This window comes from Trachurus trachurus, assembly GCF_905171665.1.
Source record: "Trachurus trachurus genome assembly, chromosome: 22".
NCBI classification, from domain to species: domain Eukaryota; kingdom Metazoa; phylum Chordata; class Actinopteri; order Carangiformes; family Carangidae; genus Trachurus; species Trachurus trachurus.
The window spans coordinates 10,443,818-10,462,882 of NC_139907.1; the positions used below are offsets into that span (position 1 = coordinate 10,443,818).

The window sequence follows — 19,065 nt, forward strand, 5'->3', positions numbered from 1 at the left end:
CAACCAGAGTTAACTGATTCAGCCTACATAGGACCTGCTTGGGTAGAAGTGAGGTAAAATTGTTAACTTTAGTTCAGGCATGTCCAAACTATTCCACAAATGGCCGATGTGGCTGCTAGGTTTTTGTTCCAACCAAGCAACACCAAATTGACTAATTTTATCAACTGGTATCAGTCTTATTCAGAGTTGACTGGTCAGACTGTGTGCTCTTGGTTGGTTGGAACAAAAACCAGCAGCCACACGTCGGCCCTTTGTTGAATGAGTTGCCCATCCCTAATATAGAGAGTCCTATTTACTGGCAGGAATGTTATTTTTTAGCCAAGTGTGCCTACTAAACTGTGGCGTGTATATTTGTTTACAGCTGCAAAATATTTATTAAATGTTCATAAACTGCTTTTAAATTCTAAATATATATGGCCTTAAAATGATGTAAGATGAAGGAAAGTAACGTGTTTAATCTGTTACTGTTTGTGGCCTAGTAGTACATGGTAACGTGTAGCTCCCTCCTGCTCATTGAACTGAACTCTGACCCTGGTTGCCAAACAAGTGCCGTATCCCTCTTTGAGGACTCTACGAAACTACCAGTTTTTTCTCTCTAATCAAACGCATTATTTTATATTTCAACCGAAAAACCGCGTCTGGCAAAAAAACAGGGTTAAATGATTTAACCTACGTATCACCTGTCCAAACAATAAAGGGGATAAAATCGTTAAGTTTTAGTTAATGACTAAGCCGGAACTGGCAACCGGACGTCGACAGACTCCACAGCAGCGTTTCCTGTTCTCTCTCTTTGCTCTTTGGATCCACACTTCGCCATTTTGACACAGTCGAGTGGACGACACGGTGCAGGTAGCAGCTAAACCACATCGTAAAGCGACATCAACAGAACAAGGCACGGCTTGAGGAGAAAACTCAGGTGAGAAAATTAATGAATTTGCGTTGAATTTCTTTTTTTTATTTTACTGAACTCGACGGTTTTGATGAACTAACCGTTGGCTTCACCGTCTGGTCCGAGCTAAGCTAGTTAGCAGACCTCGAGGCGAGCTACAACTACACCGAAGCCACCAGGCGAAACTGTTTACTGGTTCAATTAAAGCCTGTTTCACCGTCGTTTTAATCTATTTTTTTATATTATGTTAGGCAAATGTCTAGTTTTTTTCTACCGTTAAGTTACCGTTTTCCCCCGTTATATTTGGCGTTTAAATATATGAAATCTAACACGGCGTGTCCTCAGGCTAAAATTAGGGCCTAAGTGATGATGACTGTTTTAGGAAGTACTCGGGTCCATTACTGGATATAAAAGCACGGATAGCAGAGTATAGAAATATTCCATTACAACTAGAGGCCCTGCATTGAAAAATAAAATCTCAATCAATCGACCATTAGTTTGTTGGGATTGTGTCCGTGTGCGTTCAAAGCTTCAACCAACAATCGTCTTTATCGTCTAATTCCTTTTGTCGACCAAATGCAAGAAAGAAATGATAATGATAAAAACGAATTACAAGGCCTGGCATCCCCAGATTGATTATTTGGCCTAAGCAAAAGTAAACAAAAATAGGGAAGGTGAACCATATGGTGCCTTACAAAGGAAAGACGCAAATTATAAACCGCATGTGGTAGACATTGTTTATACAATGACTGGTCAGTTGCATCGATAGCTGCTGGATAACTGGCTGCAAAGCATGTGATGGATTAATCTACCATCTGTTGCAGCCTGAAATTGTAGGCTACTGCAGGTATCAAAAGCGAAAATTAACAGTTGGGAAGAGTTAATTTAGGATTAACATTAAAAGCATCGCAGATGTTGAGTTAACACTTTCCTGCAATAGGCCAAAATATACCTGAAGGTTATGTCCTTTATAGTTGGGTATGAAAAATACAACATAATACAACCAGGCTAAAATAAATGTTAAGTGCACCTAATAAACTTGGGGAGGAGTACACAAACGTTGGGGGTTGTTAAGTTTAATGGAGATCTTGGGGTTGGGTCTATGTCTGATAATGACTTCACTGGAACTGGTTTTACTGGAAGTTGGGTATCACATGGCTTTCATCCCAGTTTCACTACTTCTGGTGTGTTTCACTGCATAATTGTTATTCACAAAGGCAGGAAAAGCTTTCAAATAAGAAAAGGTCACAGAAGCACAATTTTGTAAAGGTTGTAGGCCATGAGGAACATCTAAAAATGAACAGTTGGTAAAATGTGGCCTAAGCAACAGAAACCACACATAGTCTTTACATGGGCAATCTGCCCAGGTGTGTTAATGGCTGCCAAAGTATAGTTGGCAACCCATTATACTGTGAAATGTTGTTGAATGAATTAAGGGCCAAGTACAGGCACTACTTTGACAAATATTAAATATTACAGTGCCTCTACTCCACCTTCTCACCCATTGTTAAATATTTACCAACTCTTGTGTTTTCCCTTTTTCAGCAGGTAACATGAGTGGTTGTCGCGTCTTCATTGGCCGTTTGAGCCCACACGCCAGAGAGAGAGACGTGGAGAAGTTTTTCAAGGGATACGGACGGATTCGCGAGATCAACTTGAAAAATGGATTTGGCTTTGTGGTTAGTTTCACTTTACACTTTGTGTGCATGATGACCAGTGATCCTGTCTTGTTTTTTCCTCTCTAATCACCATTTGTTTGCCCTCCTTCTCTCAGGAATTTGATGACCACAGAGATGCAGATGATGCAGTGTACGAGCTGAATGGCAAAGAGTTGTGCAGTGAGAGGTAACGATTTAATCATGGCTGGTTTCTTTTGTCTTTTGAGCACCACTCAATCTAAGAAGAGAAGTGCAGCATTTCACAACCGTCAGAGGAAGATTAGCTAATGTTGATGTTCACCATCCTCCACTACACCCACCATCGGTTATTAATGTGGTAGAGACTGAATTAGAAGCGGTTGTTAACCATGTATTTCTGGTTACTGCCCAAACACTTAAAACTAGATTTGGTGTTAACTATTAACTTCTCGGGTCCCACTGTGACTCACAAGCTTCCTCACTCTGCAAGGACAGACTTTTACGAAGCAGATCTGAAGTCAGAATGAACACCCTCCTACTGTGCTGCTACTTTTCATTGTTGTCTATTGTGTAGGAGTTTCTAATAGTTTGCAGTATGCTAATCAGAATTGGGTTTGTGACAGCGCTGCAGATAAATACCAGTGCTGTCACAAGTCTATTCAACGTGTTTCTGACTCACAGCGTCGGCACACATGATTAAAAAGGCGCCGAAAACATTAAGTAAACGTTCATACAAGTGTATCCACATTGGAGCTCTAATGTAATAATTCGTTTTTAAATAAAAAATGAGGATTTGATCTCATCATTTGTCTAACAAAAGTAGATATTTGATGAGCCTAATTAAAAATGTAAAAGGCATTTTCACTATAAACTAGTATGTCTTCATAGATCTTAACCTCAAATAGCCAAGTGAAGTGAAAATACATGGTAAGAAAGCTGCACCATGATGTTGCTAAGGGTTCGCAGGCAGTTGATGTCAGGGGAAATTTAGAGGGTGTGAAAAAACATTACACCAGCCAAACATTGCAGTCATTTTTTGCAGTGACCATTTTGTCTGTTTGCAGAATCAGCCCACACAGAAAGTGGGCATGGTGGGGCATTTTTACAACATAGATTCCGTGCTTACTAACTTTTTAACATTTACATTTTTCCTCACCTTTTATCTAAAGAAAAGTTGTTCTGTCTTTTTGTTTGTTTGTTTTAGAGTCACTATTGAGCACGCTCGCTCCAGAAGAGGCAGGGGTGGTGGCCCGGGCATGGGACGCTTTAGCAGCAGCAGCAGCTATCGCCCATCTCGTGGCAGTGGATCCAGGTACATGGATGAAAACAGGTCTTTATACATTATCAATTTAATTACCTCCTCTACTTGTCTTTTCAAATTCTTCATGAAATTTCCTGTCTTGTAAAACTGATTGTTAGAAACTTATATCAGGCAAAATATGTATTAAATCTGTGAAAATTCATCATTTGGTTCCGATCTCTCTTAAGACATACAACACAGTGAACCATGATGCCTTTGCCAGGCTGTTTATGCAAGAACATGTAGTGCACTAATCCATAAATATGTAACTAAGACTTCAAAGCTAAGACTGACAAAACACAATTGCATGCATGAGGCATAAAATGTGCACCAAAAAATATGTGACTTTAATCTTTTAAGCAGGACTGAGATAAAGTCAAAGCTGGTGGAAAATGAAAGCTTGTTGTTCCACTGCTGAATCAAATTCAAATATTGACCCAGCTCTCAGGCTGACAGAGTAAATACAACAGCAGTTAATTCTGGTGAATTTTATAGCCTGCATTCAACACACAAGGCTTTCCTGATAGATTAGGAAACATCTGCCCTCTCTTGTCTTCACAGAAATGTAGAACTAAAGGCTGTTATTTATTTTACCATTTCATTCAACATGCACAGGTACGGCCCTCCTGTGCGAACTGACCACAGACTCATTGTAGAGAACCTGTCCTCACGCATCAGCTGGCAGGTAAGAGATCACTGAACTTTGTTTTATCTGTCTTACAACACAAGCTCTTTCAAATTGCATAGTAATTACACACTTTTTAAAGTGAAGCAGCATTCATTTGAACAGGCTGGGTCAATTTGTTTAGACTCGAATATCCTAATGGATAAAAACAAAAGTATGCACTCAACAGTAAATTGGCCAATTGCAACAGAAAGCCCCCCAGTTTTTTTTTTGTATACCTCCACCTACATGTTTTTTTCCCCCACACAAAAACACATGTTACTGCTGCTCATGGGATTTCTAACCAAAACCCCTTTTTTAAAAAAAAACTCACTTTAAACAGCTCTGATTTGGTTTCCTTTACATCAAGAGGTGAATGCACAACCTCCACGGAGGTGTCAGAAGTGTGTAGCGCCCTCTCCTGGTTGTTTTTCTGAATAGTGTCCATTTGGTGCCTCTCCTTACACGCAGTTGCCGCCGGTCTAAAGTCTTGGCTGGGCCCCGTAGCGGGTGAAAGTGGTCTAGCGCAGGATACGGTAGCCTTAGGAGGTCCGTAGCCACAGTCTGGAGGTTCTGTGGGCTGGCATCCCCGACTGCTGTAACCCCCCTCAAATCCACGGTCCCTACAATCTCCCATTTGGGTCTTTTTCTGTTGCTGATGGAGCTGGGGGGGGTGTTGAGTGGGGCGCGCACCCCTCCCCCTACTTGCTCTCTGGTGGTTCCTTACTTGTGGAGGCCGGATGCTGAGTCAAGGCCGAGGTCGTTTCTCAAGGGCTTAACACTGCATTGGTTCCCATTTGCTATTTGGACAAGTGGCTCTATGCTAATATCTTCCTGGGTATGGAGCGGTAAGTAGCATAAAACTCATGTGATTGGGTTTGTTCAGGGTCGGGTGGTAACGGGGTGTAGAGTTACAGTCTCAAATGGGAAGCAGGGGGCAGTTTTACTTTGTAAAGACTTCACATCTTTTGAGCCAAGTCACTTAAATGAACAAAAAGATCAGATTTTTGTTCACTTATCCATAGTGCTATTGTCATCCATCCCCTAATGAGGACAGTTTTTATCTCTCACATTCGGATGAAAAAAAAAAAACACACAAGTTGTAACTATTGACACATAAAAACTCTTTACTGCTGTGTTATGTGGCGTCTCACTATGAAGTTGAATTTGTTTTTTTAGGTCATGAGTTTACACAATAAACGTGACTTCATGGAGCCATTAAATGGGACATAGAGATTGTTTTTTTTAAGAAAAGGCAACACTTGTCCACGCTCACAGCATTTTTCAGTGGCTCTTTTTTTTTCTTTACATGCCCTCCACTGAAATGGGAGCTTATCATCACACAAAGTGACAAAAAGACAGCATTAGATAAGCCATGTTTCTGTGTGTGCTGGTTTTTTCTTGCTGCCTGCTCACTTCTCTCCCTCCAGGTCAGAAAAGGCTCTCACTGGCACCTCGTGCTCTGTTCTGCCTCACTAATCCCACATTATGCTTTGAAACAGGACCTGAAAGACCTGATGAGAAAAGCAGGTGAAGTTACCTTTGTGGACGCCCACAGACCCAACAAAAATGAAGGGTGGGTTTCTCTTCTTGTTGTTTTAACGCTCCACTCTTTGGTTTTTGTATTATAGAGTTTGATTTTAATTCATGTTTCCACAAAACAGGGTGGTTGAGTTTGCATCTCGCAGTGACATGAAGAACGCCATCTCCAAGCTCGACGGGACAGAACTGAATGGACGCAAGCTGAAGATTTACGAGGACAGCAGAAGGTGATGTGCCCTTAAATTATCTTCTGAATCTGACATATCTGAGAATCAAGACTTATTTCTGTGTCATCACCCTGCTCAGAGCCAGGGTTATTATAGTTCACAAAAACTAAAACTAGCAGTGAACAAAATAATTTGGTAAACTGAAATGAAAATAAAACATTTCCAAAAACGAGAACTAAATAAAAACTACAGTGAACAACTGCAAAACTAACATAACTGAATTTGCAAGTGAATGTAACATGATGAGGACTGATGGAAACATGTATGGGATGCAACTGAAAGGGAAAAATCCCACAAATTTGGGAGTTCATCTTCAGAGGTCTTCTCCTCATACCTGGAAAAACTAAATAAAAACTAATCAATTCCTCAAAAATAAGAACTACTGGTAAACTGTAACTGCTTAATCACTTGTTGAACTAATTAAAACTAAACTGAAATCAAAAAGCAAACTGAAAAACTAATGAAAATGTTAGTTTGAAGAGGACTTCTGTTTAACATGGCTTTTCTCTCTTTTGGTCTCAACAGTCACAGCAAGAGCCGTTCCCGTTCCCGCAGCTACTCCCGCTCAAAGAGTCGCTCCCGCAGCCGCAACAGGTCCAGGAGCCGCTCCAGATCCATGAGCCGCACCCCAGAGAAGAAGACATCGGGCGGGGGCAAGGCCGCGGGCAGATCCCCATCCAGATCCAAGTCTCGCTCCAAGTCCCGCTCCAGGTCTCGGTCACGCTCTCGCTCTCCGGCTCCCGCTCAGAACAAACAGTCTCGCTCCCGTTCCCGCTCCCGTTCTCGTTCCCGTTCCAGGTCCCGCTCACGTTCCCGCTCCGCTTCTGCAGACAGCAAGCACTGAGATCGACACACCAGTAGGCGGTAAAATAGACTGGTAGTTGTTCACCATAGGTCTGTACGGTGACCTGTGGTTTTGTTTTCTTAATGAAGGGGAAGGAATTGCCTTTTACGTGGCTTCTTTTGAAATAAGATCTTCAGTTCTTAATGTGCCCAATTTTGGCTTTTGATTTCCTTCTTGTTTTTATTTTTTTGTTAGTTTATTTTTTGGATGTGCTTCTACAGGGGAAAATATTTTTGTTTTCCTGTTACTTAATGATTTATACATTTCCCTCTTTTTAAAAGCCCCTTCATATTTTGATGAAATGCTGAGTGACCGAAAAATATTTTGATTGGTGATCATCACAAACCCTGCAGCCCGTCATCGTCGCTGTCGTCTGCCATGTTTTGATTCCATCCACTCCTCTGTTCTTTGCCTGAGTGTTCAAGGTTCACTGGGGATGGGTTTTAACTCCCCACGATGTTGATGGGTGTGTTTTCTTGTCTGTAATGCGAGCTCCTGGCATTGCCGTGAAACTGTGATTCTGCTTCTGACAAGGCACCAGGACCGGTGCCTCCACACATGCTGCATTCACTGCCCTGATATGTATGTGAACATGAAAATGCAAACATCTCAGTAGGTGATTTTTCAGCTCTGTTGTGTGTAATAATATTGGAATCTGGCACTAATTTTGACTTTTTCTTTCTTTCTTTTTTTTAAAAACACTGCTGTATCACGTACTTGTCTCGTGTTGGTGATTTTGTTTTCTTTGCTTTTACTTCATCTCCAGCCTTGGCTTGTGTGCTGTTGTGTCTATTTCCGCAGAAAGAAATACATTGATTGATTTGATACTAATAAAACTCACTGCATTATTATACATTTTTCTTTGTAAATTTTTTTTTATATATATATTTTGTGAATGTGGAAACTTTACTACTAAAGGTATCTGCAGGTCGACTGAATAAAGCTTTCTCAAACTGTCATCCAACATCTATCATCAAAAATTATTTACCACTAGTTATTGGACTAACCAAAACCCAGATACGCACACACAAATACAAATAAAACATTTATATGTAGTGAGAAAGATGGAATAATATTTTAGACAATATGATGTCTTCAGATGAAGTACATTTTAATATGCTAGGTTGATTAACTGTATTGGTCACTGGTGGAACTTTTATTTTAAAAAGCCAAGATACAAAAGTTCTGTTGCTTTGTCCAAAGGGAGTAAAAATGGTCCAAAATAGATTTAATGCCAATATTTATGAATACCTGTCAGTACAGTGACAGGTTGAGTTGTGCGTTTTCTCACAAGGAGAAGACTATAAATAGTACACGAGAGGAGTGGCCATTGATAAAAGAAGAGTGAAGCTATATCCATGGATTAATGTGATAACAGCTTATCCATCAGCTCATGCGTGCTAATCCTTAAGATGCCTGCCATGCAGTCTCTGAACACCTTGACAGTGAATGGTTGCACTGGTAATTGGTGAAATACGTATCTGAAGCTTGTTCAACACCGTACAGATGTAGTTATATAAAGTTGTACTGCAGAACAAAGGGTCATTGAGTACTTGCAGCATTTTTTGTTTTAGCTTCAACCACACTGTTCACCACATGGTGGCAGTGCTTTCTCACAGTACAACAACAGCTAACTGCACATTATTGAGTATACAGGGATGTGCATAAGGAATATAACTGATCAGTGTTTGGTATTGTTAATTTAACCATTAACAGTTACAAAGTTGTTGGTTTTGGTTGGTGTCTTGGTCAAATGTAGTTGAGTGGCACAGGTGTGGAGACAGGTATGGGTTGTTGCAAATGAATAATTGTCCCTTAATTACAATAAAGATAACAAACCCAAAGATCAAGGTTAAGATTAAAACACTGCATGAGGTGATGTGTGTAATTAAAATACAAATATCCTAATTGCTAAATAAAGGGAGAAAGTCAACATCACACTTCACTATTTGGGAGTCGTACTAATACAGTATACCATAATATGCAGTGACATGTACTATTGTTGGCAGCAGTGGACACTCTGTGCTCCAGGACACACTGCAGTGTCAGGGTGGGAATCGAACCGGCCTGAGTCCACGGATCCGCCCAAACCTGCACTGTCTGCACCTGCCAACAGTGGAGAGAGGCCTTCAATGACGTTTTCCCTGGGAGGACTGTATGACAGGTGGTTAATGCCACATGATAAGCCTGCTCACTAAAACTGAAAGCTGTGTCATTCAGCTGCCAGGTATGGCAGAAAATCAGTGCCACCATGAAGTCAGTAAAAAAAAATACTGCCTGTTTTCTTATTGCAATAACTAAATCATAACCAACTGTAAGTTACTGTATAGGGGTGCAAACTCGTCACCTTTCGGCGAAATTCGCCGTTTTGAATCCCAAATGGGTCATTTGTGTGGTTCGTGTAAATCCGCAATAAAAAAAATTTGGTTGGGGGGGGGTCATTATACATCTGACACTGCTCCATCAAAACATGCCTGTGCTAAGAAATAATCTGCCCTGTAGCATGGGTGCTATGGGTAAACAACAAGAAGAAGCAGAGCAGTATATCAGCTGGTCACTTGTGGAAACGTTTGTGAGCATGGCGAGTGAAAGACTCTGAGCTAGAAGATGCGCCAGCAGCGTTGTATACAGTAGGTCTGCTGTATGGGGCCGCGTGTGTGTGATGATCACGACCAATTAGCGATTTAGCGCGTTTAGCATTTATTAGCGCGACCTGTGCAGCAGCAGCAGGAGGAGGAGGAAGAGGCTGACTGACAGTGACAGTTTTATAAGATATAATTTTGTAAGAACCACAATTAATAAATATAGGTTATATATTTCAGTGAATAACTAATTGTTCTTAGCATTTGTTAGATAACTTTCTTTGCCCAATAAATTAAAATCATGTTGGAACTATCATGTAACTATCAATTGCAGCCAGAATCTCACTACTTTTAACCTCAGACTGTCACAATGATGTATCAGATGTCAGACTGCCTCATTTTTTCAGTTTTAACTGAAACCAACAAAACCGTGAACCAAACTGAACCGTGGATTTTGTGAACCATTCCACCCCTAGTAAATATATCACGCCTGCACCATGCTTAAGTCTGGGTCACAATAGAAGTCAGCTTATAAAGCCCTTTGAGACAAACTGTTTGTAAAAACGGGCTATACAAATAAAATTGCCTTGCCTTGCCTTGCCTTGCCTTGCCTTATAGTCCAAGGAAAAATGTTTGGTGTTTTTACTATTCTCAAATGTAAAAACAGGTCACATTGGACCCTCAGCATTATTTAGGGCTTAAATAACCTGCTACAAATGTTTGTTTAGAGCCCTGTATGGGCAATGTTCAGCTTTTTATACCGAGGGAAATTTAGGTTCTCAGGAAAATCGCTGCTTATCAATGACAATGATTCACCTTTAAAAAAAATTCCCGGGGAGTGCCCCTGGGCCCCCCTAGGGGTCGAAAAGTGTTTTTTTCAGGCTGCATACACAAACATATCACACAGCTTGGTTCAAAGGTGATGAATGAAGTGCGGGTGAAGACACCCGATCACTGATAAGATGCAGGTTCTACAATAACAGGGACATTGTTAACCAGAGCTAATGTGTCAGCACTTCAATTGAACTGCTGAACCAAGCAACCTCTTTAAAAGATATGCAAGAAATGTCGAGTGCCCTGATGATATAATGTGATCTAATTCTTTAATAGGGTTGCAATTAATAGTTATTTTCATCACTTCATTGGAGAAATGTAGTCTTCTATAAAATGTCCTTCATTTTTTTCACTTCAGGGCACTTCCCACATCTTTAATAACAGCACACTTCACACATTCCAGACACCTCCAGACATTCCTGTTTTAGCTGATCTGCACACCCTTATTTTGATAGGGAAGTGTTTCAGTGCATTAACTAGTCGGAAAAAAGCAGTTTAGGTGGAACTAACCAACTTGCGGAGCCTGCCTGTGCGGAGGAGTACTGAATGAATTGGTTAGGGGGGTTGGCAGTTGGACATATTTGAGCATTTTACAAAAAAAAAAACGAGCGCAACAGTTACTTTTCCTGGTAATTAGTTACTTTTATAATGTAGTAATTCAGTTACTAACTCAATTACTTTGGAGGGAGAGTAACTAGCAGCTATAACAAGGGTAATTGCTTTTTAAAAGTAATGTGCCCAACACTGATTATCAGACCCTTCTTATATGCAACTAAAAGCAGCAAAGCCAGTTATGAAGAAATGTTTTGTGACCCATGTTCTTCCTGCTGCTCCTCCCTCTCCTCGGACCAGAGTGGCACTGATCACCCGCCATACCCTGGGAGCAGCGTGGTAGGCACAACAAGCTCAGCGGTCGGTCCGTTCACTCAGCGCAGCTCCCACTGCAGAGTTCCTCCCTGGCACCGAGCACCACGCACCGACCTGCCCACCGATACCACCGACACCGTCACCGCCGTCACCGCTGCTGCTGCCGCCACACGGCCGGAGAAATGAGCTCGTCCTCCGCCGTTCACATCACACTAACGTGAGCTCTTCTCCACAGCACGGACACACACAGAGACACACGCATAGACACGCATAGGAAGCCTGCACGCCGGTCTGCTGTCTACCAGTCCCCCAGCAGCTCGGTGTCGGACAGTCCCACCACCCGCAGCAGCCGCAGCAGCCGCAGCAGCAGCAGCAGCAGCAGCTCGGACCCGGACGGACCATGGCGGAGAGAAGCGGCCGGTTGAGCTTCCCCGGGAGCGGGGCGCTCAACAGACCGGTGCCCATGAACCTGTTTGCAACGTGGGAGATTGACGGATCCTCTCCGAACTGCATCCCGAGGTGAGTCCCTGCTTGCTGCTGCCTGTGCACGCGTTGACATCTCCTCTCCCCCCTCTCATTGTCCTTTTAAACTTTAAAGCCTCGTGTGCTTTTTTGCAGTGCGCTAGACCTGCACAGTCATTTGTGAGATTGCAGCTATAACGTTACAGCTGCACAGCGGCTTATACCCGCCAGCTCTATAGCTGTATCATCATCATGCCAGGTGGATGCCCATGCAGGCCCTGCAGCAGCAGCAGCAGCGGGGGTAGTAATGCTCATGCTGCAGCCATCTGCTCCGCTTCTGATGTTGTGGTAAATAGAAGATATATGCGGCTTCAAGTTGGTGAAAGCCATTTGGCAGGCGGGCACTGATACAAGCAGCAGCCTGTGCATCCTGCAGATGTGAGTGTGTGTGTGTTGTGTTGAGTTCAGGGGCTCTGAATGCTCATAATCTTTCCTCTCAGTTGTCATGATGGATAAACCAGCCTTTTTTTATGCCAGGTCATTGTGCCAGGCTGCACCATGGAGACCACTTGGCACCTGTGACCTCCCCCTCCCCCCCTCCCCAGAGTCCCCATGGATGAGTTCACACACTGCAAGTCCTCCTCGATGTGCAACTCTTGATTTTTAAAACTCTCTGGGTGATTTTTTTTTTATTGTTAAACAGCTCATGGGGGCAGCTTTGTCAGATCTTGTGACTGTATCACGCTGCCTTCATCAATGTCATGCAGATCATGGATTTGTAACCACGTGAGCTCAGAGACTGATACAGTTTCATCAGTGGTCGGTGTGCAGCCAACAATTATTGTCATAATGGAATCATCTATTGATAGCTCAGTCTGTAATATTAGAAAATCATGGAAAAGTACAATCACGGTTTAAGGCGATGTTCCCAGATTTTTTAATCAGACTGATTATAATCCTACAAAAAATAGACAAAAACAGCAAATGTCCACATTTAAAACCATCTGGTGATCAACTAATTGATTATTTAATCTGGTGTTTCGGCTCTTTTAGGACTTCTTGTTAAACATGGCAGTTCATTATCAACAGTACCTTTACAAAGCAGTTGTAGCTCGAGGCACACTTACTGTCTTTATTTGAAGGACACAATCATTTGGTTGGTGATTTGTCTGTATTATTTTTTATAGGTAATTAATATTAGTCAAAACTCTGTCAAGGTCATGCAGAGGAACAGGGGACAAACTGAGCTGAAGATTTGTTTAATTTCTTGTTGTCTTAAGATCCATCCATCCATCCATTATCTACATCTTATCTACACTCCTTGTTCCAAAGAGGCCGTAGGGGGCTGGAGCCGACACCAGCTGATCACATTAACACCTGTGGGTGCTGTAGAGTTTCTAATTAACCTATAGGCTGCGTGTCCTTGGATGGTGGGAGGAAGTCGGACAACCTGGAGGAGAGAGGGAGAACATGTAAACTCCACATTGTCCCCAATCCCTGAGGGTTCGAACCCAGACGACACAAACAAATCTGAAGTGTTGTGATTCAGTCTTTCAGCAATTTGTGATCAACATTTCATTGTGTTGGTCATGGTAAACATAGCAAAGAATCGCTTAATTGAGACAATAACCGGCTGATTAATTGATAATGAAAATGACTGTGAGTTGCTGCAGCTGTGGCTTTCATTCTCTGGGGTTATCAAACAGATAGAATAAAACTCTGCAGCGCTGTGAACCGACTGTGTAATCAAATATATTCAGTTGTTTTAACTGACTGTTGAAATTTCAGATTCAATCACAGACCTACTACGGCATTAGACGTAAAAACTGACAGCTCACTCACGCTGCATTTATCACTCTCTCATCATTTAGTCTTCCAATTTTTTGATTAACAACTTGATGATGTTGTCAAATTCCTTGCTCTGTTCAATCAAGATGTTCGGTTTAGTGTTACATAAGATGAAGAAAACCATCAAAGCCTCGCATTTAACGAGCTGCAGCTAGATAATACTCAGCATTTCTGATTGAAAAAACATTTATCAGAAAAAACTGATGGACTGACTGAATGCTCAATCAACTCTGGTGCCACGTAGGGTCATAACAGGAGTTGCATTGTGATGACATGAAAGCTATTATTGTTGATGAGGAACAGATCTATCTGAATCTCAGTGACCTTGCACCTACATGTGATATTTTGTGTAACTACTGTACATACGGTCTTTCTTCAGCGGTGAAAACACTGGCGAAGCCTCAGAGGAAGTGGTCAGAGAAAACACTGGAAGGAAACCTTTTCTTTTTTCTTTTTTTCTCTTCTCCCGCTTGGGCGTCTCTGGAGATCTGATCCAAGCGTTTTTGAGTCACATCATGTTGAAACATGATGAGTAGTCGTCTCTTTTTTCCCTTCCCAGTCACATAAGCAAATGCACATTTTTAGCCTGATGTCATGACAGAAATGAAGGGAGTTTGTGGTTAAGACTCATCTCCGCTAAACCCTGCTGCCAGATTCTGGTCAGCAGCTGTGGAGAAGGAAAAAAGCTGTAATTAATACAGGAGCGTGTGAGTAGGGAGTATATGTGTGTTTATTTTTATTTATTTTTTTAAAGTGATGCCTGCCTCTCCTTAGCCACTCTCTATCCTCTTAAGTTAATACCTCCAGCGAGTATTACATTGCATGGCTTTTAGCTGAAATAAGACTAATTCATTTCCAGGGACAGTGTAGCGGTGATGTTCCTGAGTGGACAAGTGGATAAAAAGGTTCCTGTAACTAAAAAGTCCCATGTTCAACCCCCCCACCTCCCCGACCCTGAATGTCTGCCAGTAACATGAACAGAGTAGATTGTCACATGAAGCCGCTTTACTGTGAGCATCTATCTACTCCTGTTTAACGCGATAGTTGCCTGCCTCTGCAGTGAGTTGGTCTGAGTGGACGCTTCACTCCCCGAGCCAATCAGGATCAGTGCAGATCTCTATTGAGTGCTGTCTGTCAGTGTAGACAGAGGGAAACTCGCCTTGTTAACGATGTGTCAAGTCGACTGCTTCGTCCTGTGATATCAGCCTCTCAAGGTGGATAAACAAACTGTCCCCTGCTTGTCTTCAGAGGACAAACTTGTTTTATAGCAGGACGGGCGGCCTTAATAAAATAGAATTTAAACAGTTGGAGAGCAAAGAGAGAAACATGGAGGAATTTCTTTGCAGATTTAAGGATAATATTTAGAAGTTAGACAAGAAAATAGCTTGTTTAAAGCAGAAGTAAGCGATCCAGTCGTTTTGGCTAACTTCCTGTCAGCCGATGGAGTTAGCAGTCCCCGCCCTCGTCCCTACGTCACCACATTCACGCGCATCCCTTGGCTGCACACACAGAGAGGACCGCCCCTTTATGCCGTTCTCTCTCCTCATTGGATAAAGGTTGTAGGATACAAGGAAGGTTTTCTCCTCGGCTTACAGCAGAGCAGAGTGACTGACAGACCCGTGTTTCGGACCAAACACTCTATATAAGTGATTGCTGTCGGAAGATATAACTATTTAAGACTTATATTAACGCAAACATTCCGCTTTCTTCTGCTTTAATTTCCTCCAAAAGTCAGATTTTCAGCCTTCAACATGCTAACCTGCCAGTCTGAAATGAGTTTTTTGTGAAGGTGAATGTACAACAATGACCTTCATAAATGAGTTGCAGCTGCCTTTAATAGATAAGTACTTCAACATTTAGGACATTGAGGGAAATTGACCTTTTCAGTTTTGTGTTGTGAGTTAGCTTTAGTGTCTGTATCTGGATGAAGCTGGGGCCAGGGCGAAAGGTGTTAGCTTGGCTTCACGTAAAGACTGGAAACAGAGGGAAACGGTGATCCTGGCTCTGTCCTATAAATCACTGCTATCACAGTATTACAACACATAACTGCTAGGCTAGCTGTTTCCCCCTCTTTCCAGTCTTTATGCTAAGCTAAGCTGACGACTTACTGGCTCCAGCCTCATATTTAACTGAAAGATGTAAAAGTGGTATTGATTTTTCTCTTGGCAAGAAAGAAAGAAAAAGAAAGAAAAGAAAGCATATCTCTCCCACAGTGTGAAAGTGTTGTCTTTGTTGTCTGGTCATGAATAAATGAATAAATGAAAACTGAATACAGGCCTATCTCCAAACAGAGTGAGTAAGTCTAGTGTGAAAGTAAAAACAAGCTAATTTAAAGCCAAAAGACTTAAGTAGTTGGACAGTGGAGTAATTGATGACACTGGTCTGGTAATGTGGGAGGACTTGGGAAAATCTTGAGCACGGAAGTTCACACTTGACCCAGCAAATAAACAAATGAAGTTCATTTGCTTTTGAGGGATTTTTTTTGAAGGAGTGCTTAGCAGATGGCGTTTGGTTTTTATTTCATAAGGGAAAACATATTGGAGGTTGACAGTGGAGAAAAGGCCAGTAACATGTTCCCATCCCTGTGGTGACTCTGACCACGATGTCGCGTTGCCAGAATGAGACTTCAGATGTGATTCATGCTGCATCTGTTCACCTTGCATGGTGTCATCATCATCACTGTTGTAACCCAGCTAAAGCCACTGTCTCTCATGAGGGACCACGTTGCATTTTTGTATTCATCCTCCTGGTACATCCTGTTCTTCTCCTGATTTTGTCTATTTATCCTTTTTTCTTCTCCTTGTTCTTCTTCCATGGCTCCACAAACCACGCTGGCTGTGGCTCGGAGGTCTCTGAAGCCCAAGGCTATTAGGCAGGGAGGCTTATAGAAGTGCTGCCTCGGCAATGATCTCACGTTTCCCCGAGCCACATCAGGACATGTGCCACTCCACGCTGAGATGCTTAATAATAACCTATCATAGGTGAGGGAGGGGCCTTAATCACCTAACTCGGAGGGTGGTTGAACGATAACTGCCCGTGGTTTGGATATCCAGATGTCAGATTCAAGATGCATTTACCTCCAAGAGCTGGCCAGTGAAATGCAAATGCTGCTGTGTACTGCTTTTACGAGGCAGCACAGAGCGTTTAGAAGCTCTGGCCTGCTGCTGCTGCTTATAATGTTAAGCCAGGATATGAAGTACTTGTGGGATACTTCACCCTACAAGGGCTGTCCTTATTAAAATCCTCAGCAGCAAGCACAGCTAAGTGTTGGACTCAGATTCTGAGTGTGAATGTGAAATGCACTCCTCAGATGTGTCACCTCATCGTGAGAAGCATTTGAATAAAAGTGCAGCTTTTCATCGCTCAGGGTGCGCCGTGCTTTTTAATAATCGCCCTCTTATTCCTAAAGGTTCATCCCTCTGTCCGGCGTGCAAAATCAATCACGCTGGAGAGATGTATAATCGCCGAAGCTCTCTCTCTCTCCTCTTAAGAGCCGAGGGCAAGGAGCCGTGTTTCATCTTGGTATTTTTGAAGTGGGCATCAGTTGCATTTCTGCGCCATCAGCCCACAGGCGTGAGGCTAAGTGTCGCCAGAGACGGGGCCAATCTCTGAGACAGAGCCGGGATTGAACGGGCTCTCGAGTGGCAGCTGGACCCAGTAGGCTGTCATATTTGGGCCTGTTGGAGGCGAGAGTGCTGAGATGTCGCTTTGAGCAGCAGTGAGAGACACTTGCTCTTTTGTCCCCTGGCTGCCTGGGATGCTCACACTGCGGGAATTTAGAGTAGGATGAATGAGAGGCAGTTAAAGCCTCTCATTGTTTTATGTTCTTCGTGTTGTTCCTGTTGTCCTGCCCTCAGTGCCTGTTCTGTACCAATGTTTGGGAGTTTAAACAAGACTGAGAGTCCAGAGCCACATCAGCCATGCAGCTCTGTGAAGCTGCACTTGGTGGTGCTTTGAGTAAATCCTAACACCAGCATGCTCATGTTTAGGTATCAACTTGCCATGCTTTCGAGTACAAGTACTAGTACTAAAGACGAGGTAATAAGCTCATGGAAATGCCATTATGTTGGTAATAAATTAAAATGTTAATGTCATGTGATGATGGTGCTGGAGGAAAAGTAAAGGGTGGTTTCACAATGCAATAGTTGTTGAGATGTTTACACAAATATAAACCTTGGACGAGGATCAGCAAAGTCAGTAGGGTTCATCATCTTGGAACAATGAATGTCTTTAAGTTTGTGCCAGTGCAAATATTGAGATATTTGACTGGACAACCAAAAAGACGTGCTGCACAGAAGGGATCAAGAGACAAGAGGGCTTTGACCTCTAGGAACAATGAATGTCTTACTATGAATTTCATGGTAATCTGTCTGTGAAGTTGTCAAGATGTTTCGCTCTGTAAACTTTGACCTGCACTTGAATTGTAATTAGTCGGAGGGTTTATGGATCAGGAAAGTCAATATATAGATCTTCTTGGTGCCAGTGTGGAGAAATGTTTGTGAATACATGGACATTTCTTCTCAATAGTAGCAGGAGATGAACAGATCGTCATGTTTAGAAAGTGATCTGACCTCCAACTCTTATCTGTCCTGTCCTTTCTGCTCTGGTGACATGCCAGGACCATTCTCCGTCATGTTCTGGGACCGGTCTGTCTTCTTCGTCTTAACCTTTTCCACATTTGTCGGTTTCACTTTGGCTGATTTGCAATGATTAGATTGTAGTTTAGATTCAGCCCACGTGTCTATCAACTCACGAAACAAAAAACGCTGTCACCCTTAATCAGCAAAGTGAGCTATCTTCTGGGTTTACTGTCACTCAAACATCCATTACACCGTTCTGGTTTATCCTTGATTTTAACATGGAGAACTTATTGGCTTGTCACACTGTTATAATGTATGGTAATGAACTTTTTAATTCTCCGACGTCTGGAGTGCTCCAGTAATTGTAGTATCTTCCTTTGAAATTTAGGTCACTCCTCCTCCCCCACCTTTTTTTTTTATAAAGGAAAAGTCTAATAAATAATTGATCATAGAGCTCTGACTAAAAAAAACAAAAACAAAGTCATTCAGCTGCATGCAACCACTGACTTTTCATACAGACGTCTTTGTCAAGTACAACTCGTGCCATGTTGTTTGAATGTTAAGTCAGACGGCCTTATGTAAGATATGCAGCACCTCCCCACCCGCCCTCCATCCCCATCTTGCTGATGCAGCATGACCTGGAGGACAGACGGGGCAGGACAGGAAAGGGCAGTCGCCTCCTCACTCACACACACACACACACACACACACACACACACACACACACACACACCCTCACACACTCATTTCAGATGCTTTGTGACTCTGCAGGCCGATCAATTTTGCCTC

At 42.5% G+C, this 19,065-nt stretch overlaps 2 protein-coding genes across 5 annotated transcripts in view; both read left to right on the forward strand.

Annotated features, from left to right (window-relative positions):
• Window positions 1-800: 800 nt before the first annotated feature.
• On the forward strand, window positions 801-8,062 carry srsf5a (serine and arginine rich splicing factor 5a). 2 transcript variants are annotated; one of them, XM_083998287.1, is made up of 8 exons: window positions 801-916; window positions 2,435-2,568; window positions 2,664-2,734; window positions 3,731-3,856; window positions 4,442-4,511; window positions 5,993-6,066; window positions 6,155-6,259; window positions 6,785-8,062. In XM_083998287.1, exons 2-8 carry the CDS (start codon window positions 2,443-2,445, stop codon window positions 7,101-7,103), a joined length of 891 nt encoding a protein of 296 aa, XP_083854413.1. In that variant the 5' UTR covers window positions 801-916; window positions 2,435-2,442; the 3' UTR covers window positions 7,104-8,062. The 2 variants fall into 2 exon arrangements, with proteins under 2 accessions (XP_083854413.1, XP_083854414.1); XM_083998288.1 differs by having other exon boundaries at window positions 3,731-3,838.
• Window positions 8,063-11,445: 3,383 nt separating this feature from the next.
• pacs2 (phosphofurin acidic cluster sorting protein 2) overlaps window positions 11,446-19,065 on the forward strand; it is a 69,095-nt gene continuing 61,475 nt past the window's right edge. For 2 of the 3 annotated variants that reach the window (XM_083998400.1, XM_083998401.1), the window contains exon 1: window positions 11,446-11,905. In XM_083998400.1, the coding sequence (XP_083854526.1) occupies window positions 11,787-11,905 (119 nt within the window). In that variant the 5' untranslated portion in view covers window positions 11,446-11,786. Of the gene's footprint in view, window positions 11,906-14,377; window positions 14,404-19,065 lie in introns of those variants that run through there. The other variant, XM_083998402.1, reaches the window with a different exon arrangement.

What these genes read in the sequence shown, in the direction of transcription:
- srsf5a (XM_083998287.1), top strand. Translation starts at nt 2,443, where the DNA reads ATGAGTGGTTGTCGCGTCTTCATTGGCCGTTTGAGCCCACACGCCAGA. An exon ending in AAAATGGATTTGGCTTTGTG is followed by an intron (nt 2,569 to 2,663) that starts GTTAGTTTCACT and finishes TCCTTCTCTCAG; the next exon opens with GAATTTGATGACCACAGAGA. An exon ending in ATTTACGAGGACAGCAGAAG is followed by an intron (nt 6,260 to 6,784) that starts GTGATGTGCCCT and finishes TGGTCTCAACAG; the next exon opens with TCACAGCAAGAGCCGTTCCC.